Source organism: Schistocerca serialis, chromosome 7, assembly GCF_023864345.2.
Source record: "Schistocerca serialis cubense isolate TAMUIC-IGC-003099 chromosome 7, iqSchSeri2.2, whole genome shotgun sequence".
Lineage (NCBI taxonomy): Eukaryota > Metazoa > Arthropoda > Insecta > Orthoptera > Acrididae > Schistocerca > Schistocerca serialis.
Window position 1 is genome coordinate 83363333 of NC_064644.1, and position 15090 is coordinate 83378422.

The window sequence follows — 15090 nt, forward strand, 5'->3', positions numbered from 1 at the left end:
ATATTCAAAACTGAAAGAGTTCACTTCCTTAGAGCCATGGCTGTGAAACTGCGAACGACGCTAGAACGATAATCTCGTACTGGTGATTCAGGCAGAATATTTGAGCTCTGTCGGCAGAATAGATGGAGACGGGGAGGGGGTGGGGGGTTGGGGGGGGGGGGGGGGGGAACGCTTAGGTGGCAGGTCCCTTCATCCATGCGGCACGATCCTTTACACTTGCGCCAAAAAAACGTTTGTCTTATAAACTAAAGGAAATTTTCTCTAATTTAATTTGTTATTACATAACTAGCATTGGGGAAAAAGTACACCTGGAAAGCGATTCTGGTCCGATGGCGGCATATACAGTGTGGGGGATAGCAGATGGACTGATAGTGGTTTCGACGTCGTCCGCCAACAGCGAGCATAGTGGCGTAGCTGCCAGAGCGCCATCCGTGTCTCCGTTTAATGGGGAATGCTCACAGCCAGAAGCGGGCGACCTTGCCAAGAAGACGTACTCATGCTTCCTACAGCCAACTGAGCGAGTTTGAAAGGGAAAATTGTGGGCTTCGGAGTGGCGTGACGGTCCATTCGCAGAATTGCTACAGAAGTCGAGTGCTTGCTGCATCAGTTGTGCAACGATGCTGATACCAGTGGTCATGTGAACATTCTCACACCGGCAGACGAGGTCGTGGGCGTCCACGCAGCACAGACACCCGCCAGGACCGTCGCATTGTAAGGGCGGCAGTGGCAGGTCGTGCAGCCGCCACAGCACAGTACGACGGCTTGTGAGCCAGACGTGCTGCGAACCGGTTATTAGCAGAGGGACTACGGGCAAGCACATTCCTAGGCTCTAGGCCATCTTCCACTCACGCCACAGCATCGACTGGTGTCATTAGAGGATCACTTGGAAGGCTGTGGTCTTCAGCGATGAAAGCACATTCTGGCTGCCCGCAGGTGATGGTCGTTTGTGCGTAAGACCTAGACGTGGTGAACACCGTCTCGTAGAGCACAATCGGCCAAAACACACGCCTCCCCCCCCCCCCCCCTGTCGTTACGGTCTGGAAAGCTATAAGCTACAACTCTCGTTCACCTTTACTGGAGGGGACGCTAACCAGCGCTTGGTACGTGCGAAATGATGTTAGACCTGTTCTTTTGTCGTTCTTGCAGCTAGGAGGTGATGTGTTGTTCCAACAGGATAATGCTCACCCACACACTGCCCGTGTGCTCTGCAAGACACGCAGCAACTTCCCTGGCCAGCACGATCTCCGGACTTGTCTCCAGTGCACGTGTGGGATGTGATGGGAGGAAAAGGGATTCGTGCGCCTAGTCGTCCAACAACCCTTACAGGACTACGTGAACAGGTCGAGCAGGCGTGGCATAACGTATTCCAGGGCAGTATTCGTCATATGTGCGATCCACTACATCACCACAAACTACTAATATGGGTGGTCGATACCTGGTGCCTCAGAAAGGCTTGTGCTGCTGACCTGTAAATGTAACACTAGTCTGCGTGGTATCAGATGACTGAAAACTAGTATGTGATTCCAAATCTGTGTTCAGTTTTTCCTATCACGTACAGCTTTGCCGCTGTTCCACTTCAGAGATATACTGCTGTACCAGTAGGTTATGCGTATTGTCGGAGAGAAATTTCTCAATACGGCCCTGTGTACCTTTAGGTTGTTACACCTGTTCATGCTAGTTGTAATAGTGTGACGCTGAAACTGTTCCTTACCTCACAGGCTGGGATTACTAGTGCTGTATTGTCATTATTCTGTACATTTAGTAGTATGGTATTCTGCCTTACGGCAGGTCTTGTCATGGGTCAAGCCTCTTCCACTTTTGCCAGTCCATAGCCAGTTTTTTCATTTCTGAATTTTGTCTCCTTTTATATTGTCCAGCATTTGATACCTTATTTTTCCTCTTCCCCCTTTTTCCCTCCACCATTCCTTCTATTTTTTACCGAGCGAGATGGCGCAGTGGTTAGACACTGGACTCGCATTCGGGAGGACGACGGTTCAATCCCGCGTCCGGCCATCCTGATGCGATTTCCCTAAATCGCTCCAGGCAAATGCCGGAATGGTTCCTTTGACAGGGCACGGCCGACTTCCTTCCCCGTCCTTCCCTAATCCGATGAGACCGATGACCTCGCTGTCTGGTCTCCTTTCCCAAAGAACCTAACCCTTCTATTTCTTCCTTCAATAAACAATCCCTCCTGAAATAATGTCCAATCCAGTTCCGTTTTCTCTTTCTGATAACTTTCAGCATGTTTCTTTCTTCTTCAACTCTTCTTAATACTTCTTCATTCCTTACTCGGTCTTCCCATTTCACTTTTTCAATTCCTCTCCGTATCCACATCTCTAGTGCCTCCAATCTTCTTTCATCTTCCTTCCTCAAAGCCAAGGTCTCCGCACCATATAGTGCAACGCTCCAGGTGTAACATTCGGTAAGTCTTTTTCTCGGATCTTTGTTTAGTGGTCCACAAAGTATTTTCCGTTTCCTCTTGAATCCTTCTTTTGCCATTGCAATTCTTTTCCTAAGTTCTGTTGAGCAATACATATCATCCATCATTACACTTCCCAAGTAATTGAAGTTATTCACTTGCTCTATTTACTCTCCTTCTATTTTCGTACGGAATTTTCTCCCCTTTCCTCCAATTACCATGCTTTTCGTTTTCTTCTTGTTAATCTTCATTCCATATTCTTCTAATTTTGTGTTTAGATCATGTAACATTTGTCCTATCTCTCTTGCACTCTCTGCCATCACAACCATGTCGTCTGCAAATCTTATACAGTCCACTCTCCGACCCCCTATACAAGCTCTTCTCCTTCCATCAAAACTTTCACTAATAATTTCCTTCAGATGTATATTGAACAGTGTTGTTGATAAACAACAACCTTGTCTTACACCTCTTCCCAGTTCTATTTCTTCACTCATCACACCTCCTATTCGTACTCTTGCTGTCTGGTTCAAATCTAAAATTTTAATTAGCCGTCTATCCCTCCAGTCAACTCCTTGTTTCCTTAGGATTTTCATCAGTTTGTCCCATCCGACACAGTCAAAATGCTTTTCAAGATAAATGAACACAGCATACACCTTCCTTTTCTTCTCCATGTACCTCTCCCCTATCACTCTCAGTAGCCCAATGGCATCTCTAGTTCCCACTCCTCGCCCGAAACCAAATTGTTCATCTCCTATTACGCAATTGAGCTTTCCGTATAGGTTTCTGTTGAGCGTCCTTGGCTGCATGCGATATTAGGCTCACTGTTCTATGTCCCTCACACTTTTTGCTGTTCTTTTTCTCTTCTATAGGTATTAAGATACTTTCTGTAAAGTTCTTTGGCCTTTTTCCTGTCATGTATATTTGATTACACAATTCAATCAACTCCCATTTCCCTTCTTTCTCCAATGACTTTAACAGTTCCACAGGAATCTCATCAATTCCCATTGTCTTTCCATTTTTCATCTCCTTCATAGGTTCTTCAGTCTCACTAGTTAGTATTGCATTTCCTTTGTCATCATCTGCAACTTTACCTTCTTCTTCTATCCCAATGTCTTCTTCATTTGGTCGGCTGTCTGCAGCCTTCTACATATTCTTCCCATTTTCTCATTATTTCTTGAGGTTCACGCACCATTTTACCATCTGCTGCCTCTACTTCCTTTAGTCCATTGTTGTTTCTCTTTTCCCTGAATGTCAAATCCATTGCTTCTTTGTACATCAAATCATATTTTCCTTCTTTCTCTAATTTCTCTATCTTGTCACACTTTTCTGTCAGCCATTTCTCCTTTACTTTTTCTGTCTCCCTTCTTAATTCATTATTTAACTTCCTGTAGTTGCGCTCCCCTTCTTCTGTGTTTACAGTTTTCCATTTCCTGCGATCATCCATCTTGGTTATCATATCTGGTGTTAACCATTCTTTCTTTACTTTTTCCTCTCCTTGACTCTAAGCGTTTCCTTAGCTGCCTTTTTGATCCCATTTTTAAAACGATCCCATCTTCCTTCTGTGCATTCCGTTTCCTGTCCCTTCATCATCATTTTACAATATGCATTCCCTAATTTTTCACGATTGCTTTTGTCTATCAGTTTCTCAATGTGCTCTCTCTTCTGTCCTCTCCAGGTTCTTTTCAATTTAACTGGAACCTCAGCTATTACTAATAAATGATCTGAACAAATATCTGCTCCTAGATAGCTTTTGACACTTTTTAGGCAATTTCTATATCTTTCTTGTGTCATTATGTAATCAATTTGGTATCTTTTGTTGTCAAATCGAGATATTCAAGTATACCGTCGTCTTTTGTGGTTATTAAATAGAGAATTTCCAACTACCATGAAATTTTCATTGCAGTATTCCAACAATCTTTGCTCTCTCTCATTTCTTTCTCTCAGTCCAAATTTTCCCAGAGCTTTTCCTTCTGGTTCTTCGCCAACTACTGCGTTCCAATCACCCATTATAACAATACATGCATTTCTTTTCTCTCTCTCTCTCCGCTAAGTTTTCTATCGTCTCATAACATTCTTCTACCTCTTCATCTGAATGATTACTTGTTGGCAAATAGATCTGGATGATAACTAAGTCTTTCTTTTTCCCTTTCAGTCTCATCATCATTATTCTTCCACTAACATAATCAACCTTGATAACCTAGTCCTTCAGTCTTTTACCTATCGAATTTCAACCCCATACATTACATTTTTATCTTTACCTGAATAGTACAATCGGAATTCGTCACTTTCTAATTCTCCACAACCACCCTATCTCACCTCACACGTTACGAGTACATCCAATTTCTTTCTTGTCATTTCATGTTTGGCGTTTTCTAATTTCCCTTCCTGGAGAAGGGTTAAAACATTCCAAGTCCCAATCCTCAAAGTCTTCCTTCTTCTTCTCCTTCCTTCCTTTTCCGTTTGTCCTAATCTCTGGAGTGCTCGTTGTATTCCCCTCCCGGAGATACGACTGAGGGAAAGCTTTACGTCCGGAATATTGTACAAAGAGGTCCATCCCATGAACTTCTAGGGAAGTAATTCCAATGGTGGTTTCCCGTTTCCTTCCACTGTCGTGCACATACTGTCGGCTCGCTGACCCAGTTTCCCGCTGGAGTTGGTTACCCAACCTTCCACTGGGTTGCTCAGCTTAACGGGGGCACCACATGTAGGTAGGATTGTGGAGAATTGATGTATTAATGAAACACTTTGCCTACTGCTGATATTTACTACAATGTCAACAAGCAAGTGTGTGAAGAACCTTAATATTTCATTTTTGGGAATTAGACATTGGTTAAGTAGACTTTTTATAGAAAGCTCAACATGCTTATTTTAAAATGAAACTTGGAGTCCAGCACAAGGGATGGGCGCCAGAGACTGTTTGCCGCTGTTATGTGGAAAGGTTAAGATTGCGAACAAAAGGAAAAAAAGCATGTCATTTGTGGTTCCAATGGTGTGGAGGGACCGAAAAAATCACCTTAATGACTGTTACCTCTGCTTAGTTAGTGTTCAGGGGTGCAGTTTGAAGAACAAGAGACAAGTTGTGTATCCAAGTATCGACTCAGCCATTAGGCCAGTTTGCACATTGAGAAGATCTGATTGCTCCTCCTCCTCCAGCTGTTATAGAGAACGAGGAAGAAGGTGATGAAGAAAATGAAGGTGATGCAATTACCGAAGAAGATAGTGATGTCCACCAGCCTGAATGCGACTTTACTCCGTCACTGTTGTCTCAGAGTGAACTTCATGCTCTCGTACGAGATTTGAGGTTGCCTAAGGCTTCTGCGGAACTACTTGGCTCCCGACTAAAAATTGAGAATCTTCCGGATCCAGCAGCACACTATTCATGCTACAGACAAAGAGAAGAAGAATTAGTTCATTTATTCTCATAGAACGAGTCATTAGCTTATTGCACTAACGTAAACAAGTTAATGAAGCATTGAACATGATCCTACACAGTGGAGACTTTTCTAGACTCGTCAATGAGGAGCCTGAAAGGTGTATTACTGCACGATGGAAACGTGTGTGGGTCCATTCTTGTGGCCCATTCAGTTCATATGAAAGCGATGTATGAGAACATGAAGATACTATTAACGAGTATCCAGTATGAGGAACACAGTTGGCTTATCTGCGGCGACTTCAGAATTATCGAAATACTATTAGGACAATAAGCTGGGTTCACAAAAATGCCTTGCTTTCTATGCGAATGGGACAGTCGGTTCAGGTAGTGACAATAGAGTGTGAGAGTTTGGTCACAGCGAAGAAATTTAGTGCCTGTAACTAAAAGTATCCTGCACGAACCGCTGGAAGAGCAAAAAAAGTCTTGCTTCCACCTCTACAGATAAAACGGGGCTTGATGATGTAATTTGTAAAGGCTCTACCACAGGATGGACCCTGCATCAAGTACCTTTCCAAGAAATTTCGCTTCGCCACATGAGATGAATTGAAAGCTGGCATTCTTTTTTAGTCCTGAAATTAAGAAATTGATGAAGGATGAAGATTCTGAGACGAAAATGAAGAAATGAGAACACGGTGCATGACTTCCTTCCGATCACTTACTGAGAAGTTTCTATGGAATATTTAACATCGTAATTACAAGACCATTGGTTCAAAATGGTTCAAATGGCTCTGAGCACTATGGGACTAAACTGCTGCGGTCATAAGTCCCCTAGAACTTAGAACTACTTAAACCTAACTAACCTAAGGACATCACACACATCCATGCCCGAGGCAGGATTCGAACCTGCGACCGTAGCGGTCGCACCGTTCCAGATTGTAGCGCCTAGAACCGCTCAGCCACTCCGGCCGGCCAAGACCATTGGTGAAAAATGTTGCAAGAAGATGAGTTGTTAAATGAGTGTGAAAGTGCACTTTCTATACGCACATATCGCCTACTTTCCGGAAATTTGGGACATTATATTCACGAGCAGAGTGGCCGTTTCCACCGACATATTAAGAGGAGGTACCAGCGGCACTGGACAGCCGCCGTGTCGGCCGACTACTGTTGGATGTTGAAGAGGCACAGTCATCCTCTTATGCAAGCATTTACAAGGAAGTGAAAGAAGAGAAATTTTAAATACGTATGGAATACTATTGACATAAGATAAAAGCGAAACAAATTAGGGGAGTTCTGAGGAGTATTTTTAAATGTTTTACATTTTTTAAATGTGTTTTGATTAAAAAGTCACCTTGTGTGAAATGATGTTAGAATATATTTATGGGCATATAAGTGAAAATTATTAAAATATTATTCTTATTTTGTGTAAGAACCTGACGTGATAGACAAAAACGGTAGTTATTTCTAGAACTGAAACGTCCCCTTAGAAAAATTATTGAATTATTGTGCTGATAAATCTCTTACATTATTTGATTTTCAAACAGCTGAGCAAAACTGAACGTACTCAGACATTTCGCTCTGTACTTATTCTGATCAACACTAAATCTGATCAACACCAAACTGATACAAAAATTTTTTTTAGCGCAACGCAATCTGACTTTCAATAATCCCCACAAAAGAATGGCCCTGAGTAACATTAACCCATACGTTTCACAAATCACTTACCTCACTAAAATCTTCGTTACCCGAACTACTGCAATACAGCGAGCGCCACTACTGCCAGCAAATAAAAGATTCAAACTACGGAAGGCACTAACTACTGATAGGCATAGTTAGCAAATGAAAGATTTTGATAGAGAACAAACAATGTATTTACGTTAATAGTGTTCAAAAGTCATAATATATATAGCAGTTCATGACATCCATTCTTACAAATGTACTGTTTCTGATGGACACACGTCCAGATCATCCGCTCTCAAAAATTCGCCATCTCACTTCCCCACATCGACCACTGCTGGCGGCTCACCTCCAACTGCGCAACGCTACGCGCTGTTAACAGCCAACAGCCCAACACTACAACAGCGACTATTCCAACAATGCCACCCAGCCACAGACTGCACACAGAACAGCCAGTGATTTTCATACAGAGCGCTACGTGGCGTTACCAATAAGAAAACCTAAACAGCCTACTTACAGAATCAGCATAAAAAATTGATTCAAGAACATCTACTTTCAAGAAATCATTTGACAAAAAGATTTCAAATGCAGACTAGTGTAATCATTTCATGTACTTTGTATGCACTATTTCTGTGGTGTCACCACCAGACACCACACTTGCTAGGTGGTAGCTTAAATCGGCCGCGGTCCATTTAGTACATGTCGGACCCGCGTGTCGCCACTGTGTGATCGCAGACCGAGCGCCACCACAAGGCAGGTCTCGAGATACGGACTAGCACTCGCCCCAGTTGTACGGACGACATTGCTAGCGACTACACGGACGAAGCATCGCCCATTAGCCGAGCAGATAGTTAGAATAGCCTTCAGCTAAGTCCATGCCTACGACCTAGCAAGGCGCCATTAGCCTTACATAGTTTGATAGTTATCGTATGAAATGTCTCATCAAGAACGTTGTAAACCAATGAGGAATTAAAGTTAACTATTCGAGAAGCTGCATACTTTTCTTATTAGCATTCACTACTTATCCTGTTCCAGAATTCACGCCCGTCTGCGTTAGATAGCGTGCATTTCGGCCTCCTCTATCTACAAGGTGTTGGCACATTTGCCAACACATCATTGGATCCCATCCTCGTCGCCAATGATGTGTTGGCAAATGTGCCAACACCTTGTAGATAGAGGAGGCCGAAATGCACGCTATCTAACGCAGACGGGCGTGAATTCTGGAACAGGATAAGTAGTGAATGCTAATAAGAAAAGTATGCAGCTTCTCGAATAGTTAACTTTAATTCCTCATTGGTTTACAACGTTCTTGATGAGACATTTCATACGATAACTATCAAACTATGTAAGGCTAATGGCGCCTTGCTAGGTCGTAGGCATGGACTTAGCTGAAGGCTATTCTAACTATCTGCTCGGCTAATGGGCGATGCTTCGTCCGTGTAGTCGCTAGCAATGTCGTCCGTACAACTGGGGCGAGTGCTAGTCCGTATCTCGAGACCTGCCTTGTGGTGGCGCTCGGTCTGCGATCACACAGTGGCGACACGCGGGTCCGACATGTACTAAATGGACCGCGGCCGATTTAAGCTACCACCTAGCAAGTGTGGTGTCTGGCGGTGACACCACAATTTCGACAATAACTCTTGAGTTAACTGGAAACATCTAAAAGGGTGTTCTAATTTTCCTTTCTGGTAGAGTATTATCACCATAAAATGAGTCAGAAAGGTGATATTGTCAAAATGTTTTGGATGCCATTTTTCCATTGTGGAAGCACGAGCGGCAACGTAACAAGGTGGCAGATCTATAAAACTAGCAATTTTCGCAACTGCCGGACAGCTGTCCAGGTAGCCGTCTTGTGGAGCGCCAGACGAGTGCAGGTGGTGTGTGGTGTGTGTTGCAGTGGTACGTGCTGGTGTGGTGCCACGCGGGCGGCGCCGCCGTCATCACGTGCTGCTACGTGCGGCTCGTGGCGTCGGGCGCGCCGGCCGACAAGCTGGGCTCCCTGCGCAGGGCGCACAGGGCGGCCGGCCAGCACGCCTTCCTCAGGGCCGCCGCCGCAGGTCGGTACCGCTGCGTGCAGTACAGCCAGCTCCTTTTTCTTTTACCATCAGGATTCTGACTGGGGCCCTATTCTGTATCGTTCATACCGATCGGTGTAGTAGGTTAGTCTCGGTAGTGACGTCTATTTTAGACATCGGTGTCACTACACCCCTGATACGGTCCTTCCCTCGACCTAGATGGAATTTCCAAAAAGCTGACTGGGAGAAGTATTCAGCGGACCTTGATAAATGCATCCGGTTCATACCGTCACTACCTAAATGCTACGATCGTTTTAGGAAAGCTATAATTACCACAGCTAAAAAACACATTCCTAGGGGGTTTCGAAAAGAATACATCCCAGGATGGGATGCAAAATGCCATCAGCTATATGAGGATTTTACTAGTAGTGGTGACCAAGAAATAGCTGATGACCTCCTCCACAATCTAGATTCCGCAAGAAGACAACGATGGACTGAAGCAACTGAAAGAATGAATTTCACTCAATCAAGCAGGAAGGCATGGAGTTTGTTACGTAAACTCGGAGGTACGACAAGACCAGCCCAGAAAAATCCAACCATAACACCAGAGAAAATTGCAAATAACATTGTCGAAATGTCAAGAGCTCCGAGAGACAAACCACATACCAGGATGATTAAGAGCGAACTCAGAACACTAAAAAAGAATACTCCAAATATATCAGAGCTTTCCAGACCATTCACTGAGGGTGATGTCATTACTGCCCTCAAGGATATGAAACCGGGCAAAGCCCCAGGTTTTGACAACATACATCCAGAATTTCTAACCTACGCTGGAAAGAACGTAGTCAAATGGCTGGCAAATTTCTTTTCGAACATTTTGACTACAAACCATCTCCCTAGAGAATTCAAAAAGGCAAGAATAATAGCTTTGCTGAAACCAGGGAAACCAGCAGACCAACCGCTAAGCTACAGACCAATAGCACTTCTTAGTTGTACATACAAACTTCTCGAACGACTTGTCCATAATCGAATTAGCGGCATCATTATGGAGAACTTACCTATAGAACAGGCAGGCTTCAGACCTGGCCGTAGTTGCTGTGACCAAGTTCTGGCATTAACATCCTACATAGGGGCTGGCTTTCAACAGAAATTGAAAACAAGTGCTGTATTTCTAGACTTAACATCTGCATATGATACTGTTTGGAGAGATGGAATAATTTACAAACTCTTAAGAGTGATTCCTTGCCAGATTTTAACATCCTTAATACATAATATGCTGAGTAACAGAACCTTCCAGGTCATCCTAAACGGAAAGACAAGCAAAACAAAACTTATTAACAACGGGCTTCCGCAAGGCTCCGTATTGGCCCCTCGTCTGTTTAACCTCTATATAGCAGATCTCCCAAACACAAAGTCAAGAAAATTTTGCTACGCGGATGACATAGCACTGGCTACCAGAGACAAGTATCTCTTCAATACAGAGGAAGTCCTTAATAATGACGTCGAAATACTATACAATTATTTCAAGAAATGGAGACTCAAGCCAAACCCTAACAAAACTGAAGTATCTACATTCCATCTTAATAACAAAATGGCAAATGAAATTATTAACATAAAACTCGGAAACACCAACCTCAAACATAATAAGTTTCCAAAGTACTTAGGTATAACATTGGATCGCACTCTTTCTTACCGAAAACATCTGGAGAACACCACTGCAAAAATTGGAACACGGAATAACATCATTCAAAAACTTAGCGGTACTACTCGGGGAGCTAACGCAAAAACATTACGCACCTCATCTATCGCCTTAGTGTTCTCTGTGGCTGAGTACTGCGCTCCAGTCTGGATTAATAGCTGTCACACCAAACTTATTGACAGGCAATTAAATAACACAATGAGGTTGATTTGTGGAACTGTTAAATCAACGCCCACGTACTGGCTACCGGTGCTATGTAATATCCTGCCCCCGGACCTGCGTAGAAAAGCGGCCCTACTGCACGAATTCAGAAAGATTGAGACAAAACCAGAACTACCAATTAAAGAAGAATTCTCACAACTGCGACACACTCGATTGAAATCAAGAAAGCCACCCATACGCACAGCTGAGCAGCTTCAAAATAATAACTATGACCACATGAAACAATGGAGACTAGATTGGAACCGAAAGACAAATGACCAACTACAGGCCTGGTTTGAGAGCTATAACTGCAACATCTCTGGAATGGAACTAACACGGAAAACATGGTCCACATTAAATCGAATACGTACTGGACATGGCAGGTGTGCGGATTCACTACACAAATGGGGAAGAGCAATGTCACCAGAATGCGACTGCGGTGACCCTAGACAGACGATCCAACACATCCATGGTGAATGCTCCTTGCGAGCATATGCAGGGAACTGGTCCGACTTCCTGGAGGCATCCCCATCGGCGCTAGAATGGATCTCAAATCTCGATATAACCTTTTAACTGACCAATATAAACATAAATTATATTCATGATTGTTATAAGATTTTAATGTCTAACACTTGATGTATTAATGTTGCATGTCTAGCCATACGCTAAATAAATAAATATCGAAATATCCTATTTGGTAAGCTTCTGTGACTTGTTACCGAACGGTCCTCCCACCGATTTTACGACAATTGTACCGAGAGGTTTTGTATTTCGGTGTGACCCTGTCGATCGGTGAGCTGTGGCTTATGTACAGGCGAGGACAAAACGAGCGAGACCCCTCGCCTTTTCGTTATACTGATCTGCACAGCTTTAAAGTCGGCAACACAGCATAACAGGCAAGGCGACGAAGTAATACCAACATACTATGCACAAGCGTGAAATTGACAAACCATCCGAACACTGTCAGACTGCTTTCAATCATGTGTAAGACTATATTAATGCTGATTAGTGTGTTAAACACAACACGTAATTATAAGATATAAATGAAGGAAGAAACGCGTGGTAATTCACATCCCAGTATTAATGCCACCGCGTTTTAGAAGTGCGAGCATTCCCATTGCTAGCTATCTTAAGAAACACTTCGGCTAATGAACATTTTCTGGCTGTGGCGAGTCTAATGGAGAACTCTAAACATTGTAGAATACGTTTGGCAGCTATGTAGCCGTTTATCTCCTGCGATAATGCAGAATTATCCTACTAAATTTAATCGCTAATAACAGTATTTTGTTATTTCGATAGCCGGCCGGAGTGGCTGAGCGGTTCTAGGCGCTACAGTCTGGAACCGCGCGACCGCTACGGTCGCAGGTTCGAATCCTGCCTCGGGCATGGATGTGTGTGATGTCCTTAGGTTGGTTAGGTTTAAGTAGTTCTAAGTTCTAGGGGACTTATGACCTCAGCAGTTGAGTTCCATACTGCTCAGAGTTATTTGAACCATTTTTTTTAATTCGATAAACATCCCGAATGATTGTCACATAAGCGGTGACATAAAGGTCTAAAATTCATATTTTTGAGTCCAGAAAGCTCTATCAACAGAAACTGCAGATCATTTTGCCATTTTCATTGGAAAATTGCCGGCTTATTCATGCCTGGGCTAATAATAGAGGACTGTTTGCCTGTGTTGTCTGCTAGCGTAGTGAGAGGTCTCTGCTACTGCAAGGGAGTTCTGGTTTGTTTTCGGTTCTAATCTCGATAGTGACAGATAGACTATCAGTAAAGCAACTTTAAGAAATCCTCGCGCCCTCACTACGTTTTCTTGCTATCTTTATTCTGTACCGGCGCCCTGTGAATGTCAATATGAAACTCTTGTAGAATGTCATACTTGTTACTGCCACCTTTTTCTGCTTCTGTCAATAACTGAATTGACTTATGTGTGGCACTGAATGATTTTTAACTGATTTTCGCTATGAATCTTCACGCATTGCTAAATTTGCACACTTTCATGGTAGGTCAGCAACGGTAATCCAGTATCACTGGTCTGAACGTTGACACAGACCGTATCGCGACCGAATGCGCATAATATTTTGCTAATTCGTAACGATCTGGGGTACTTTGTCTTACTAAAACACTTATATTATCTCGATAACCTGAAATTCATTTTTATTGGTACAGTTCATACTAATTAGCGTTTCTTCTTTCATTTGTTTCTTATATTTATGTGTTGTGTTTAACACTCTAATCAGCATTAATGTAGTCTTACACATGACTGAAAACTGTCTGACAAAGTTCGGGTGGTTTCTCAATTTCACGCCTGTGCATAGTACGTTGGTAGCACTTCGTCGCCTTACCTGTTATGCTGTGTAGCAGACATTAAAGCTGTGCGGATCAGCATAACGAAAAGGCCAGGGGTCTCGCTCGTTTTGTCCACGACTGTAAACCTATATTTTGATATTTCAAACATATTTAGCGGTTTTAGCTTTGGATTTAGTGATTGTGTTACTAAAGAATCACCAGAGGACGCATCCGGTTGGAAAGTAAGTTCATAGTAGACTATTTTCCTTTGTTAGAAATATGGTTAGGTTAGGTTGTTACTGTGAGTGATTACATGAAAGAAAAAAAACGTTTTCGGTCAATATTCTCTCAAAATACTTGTTATTTTTATACAAATAAGAGTTTAAAGATCATTAAATATCAAGACATCGGCTCTGCTTACGTATGTTACATGACTGTGAACTGACGTTACTACTGACTTTGTGTATTTTTTCCCACAAATGGTTTGGTTAGTAATTATCGAAAAGTGTTTACAACTTTCAAGTAACAATTGAAAGCAATTATGTGATGCCTGATGTTGGAAATCTTCCAAACTACCACGCATTTATGACTTACGCAGCACCGTTTGGCAAAGACGCCACCATACGTTCCTCTACGTAATAATACAGGAATTGAGGCCAACGTTACCGTTGTTCAATGTGGCCAAGTGGTTAGCACGCGAGAATGCGATTCGAGAGGTGATTGGTTCGCGCTTGGGTGGATGCAAGAAATTTTTTTCCCTATTCATATATGCAACACGTTCTGAGACATTGTTATTGGTGTAAATTAAGATTTTTCTGCAATATTCGTTATCCCTTACATGTAAGACTGCACTTCCTCATTAACGGCCGGCCGGAGTGACCGTGCGGTTCTAGGCGCTACAGTCTGGAACCGCGCGACCGCTACAGTCGCAGGTTCGAATCCTGCCTCGGCGATGGATGTGTGTGATGTCCTTAGGTTAGTTAGGTTTAAGTAGTTCTAAGTTCTATGCGACTGATGACCTCAGAAGTTAAGTCGCATAGTGCTCAGAGCCTCATTAACGATTTCGTGATTTCTGTGTGTTTAAAATACGAAATATAAAATTGTTGGAGATGAAATTGCTGTGACTGAAACAACCGACAGTGCCCTTAATATTTTTCTTGTCAGAAATAATTCACCATTTTTTCCGAATACGTAGCGATTTCCGAGTATGCGATTAGACAGGAATTTAAGAGCACAACTTAAATTACTAGAAATGTAACTAGCAGCAGTCATCTTCATAATGTTGCTTGTCACAAGTATTTATCTGCGATCGAATCCTCAACCACAGTAGACAGAGATGAGAGATCTCTGTCGTAATATTTTTAGACTGTAGCACCATATACGAAACATTTTCATTCATGAGGTGCATGTTATAAACTTC

At 42.9% G+C, this 15090-nt stretch overlaps 1 protein-coding gene across 1 annotated transcript in view; it reads left to right on the forward strand.

Annotated features, from left to right (window-relative positions):
* The window catches only part of LOC126412901 (uncharacterized), a 380720-nt gene that overhangs the window by 278495 nt on the left and 87135 nt on the right, over window positions 1-15090 (forward strand). Inside the window, exon 4 of the mRNA XM_050082790.1 lies at window positions 9364-9523. Within this exon, the coding sequence (XP_049938747.1) occupies window positions 9364-9523 (160 nt within the window). The remainder of the gene's footprint in view (window positions 1-9363; window positions 9524-15090) is intronic.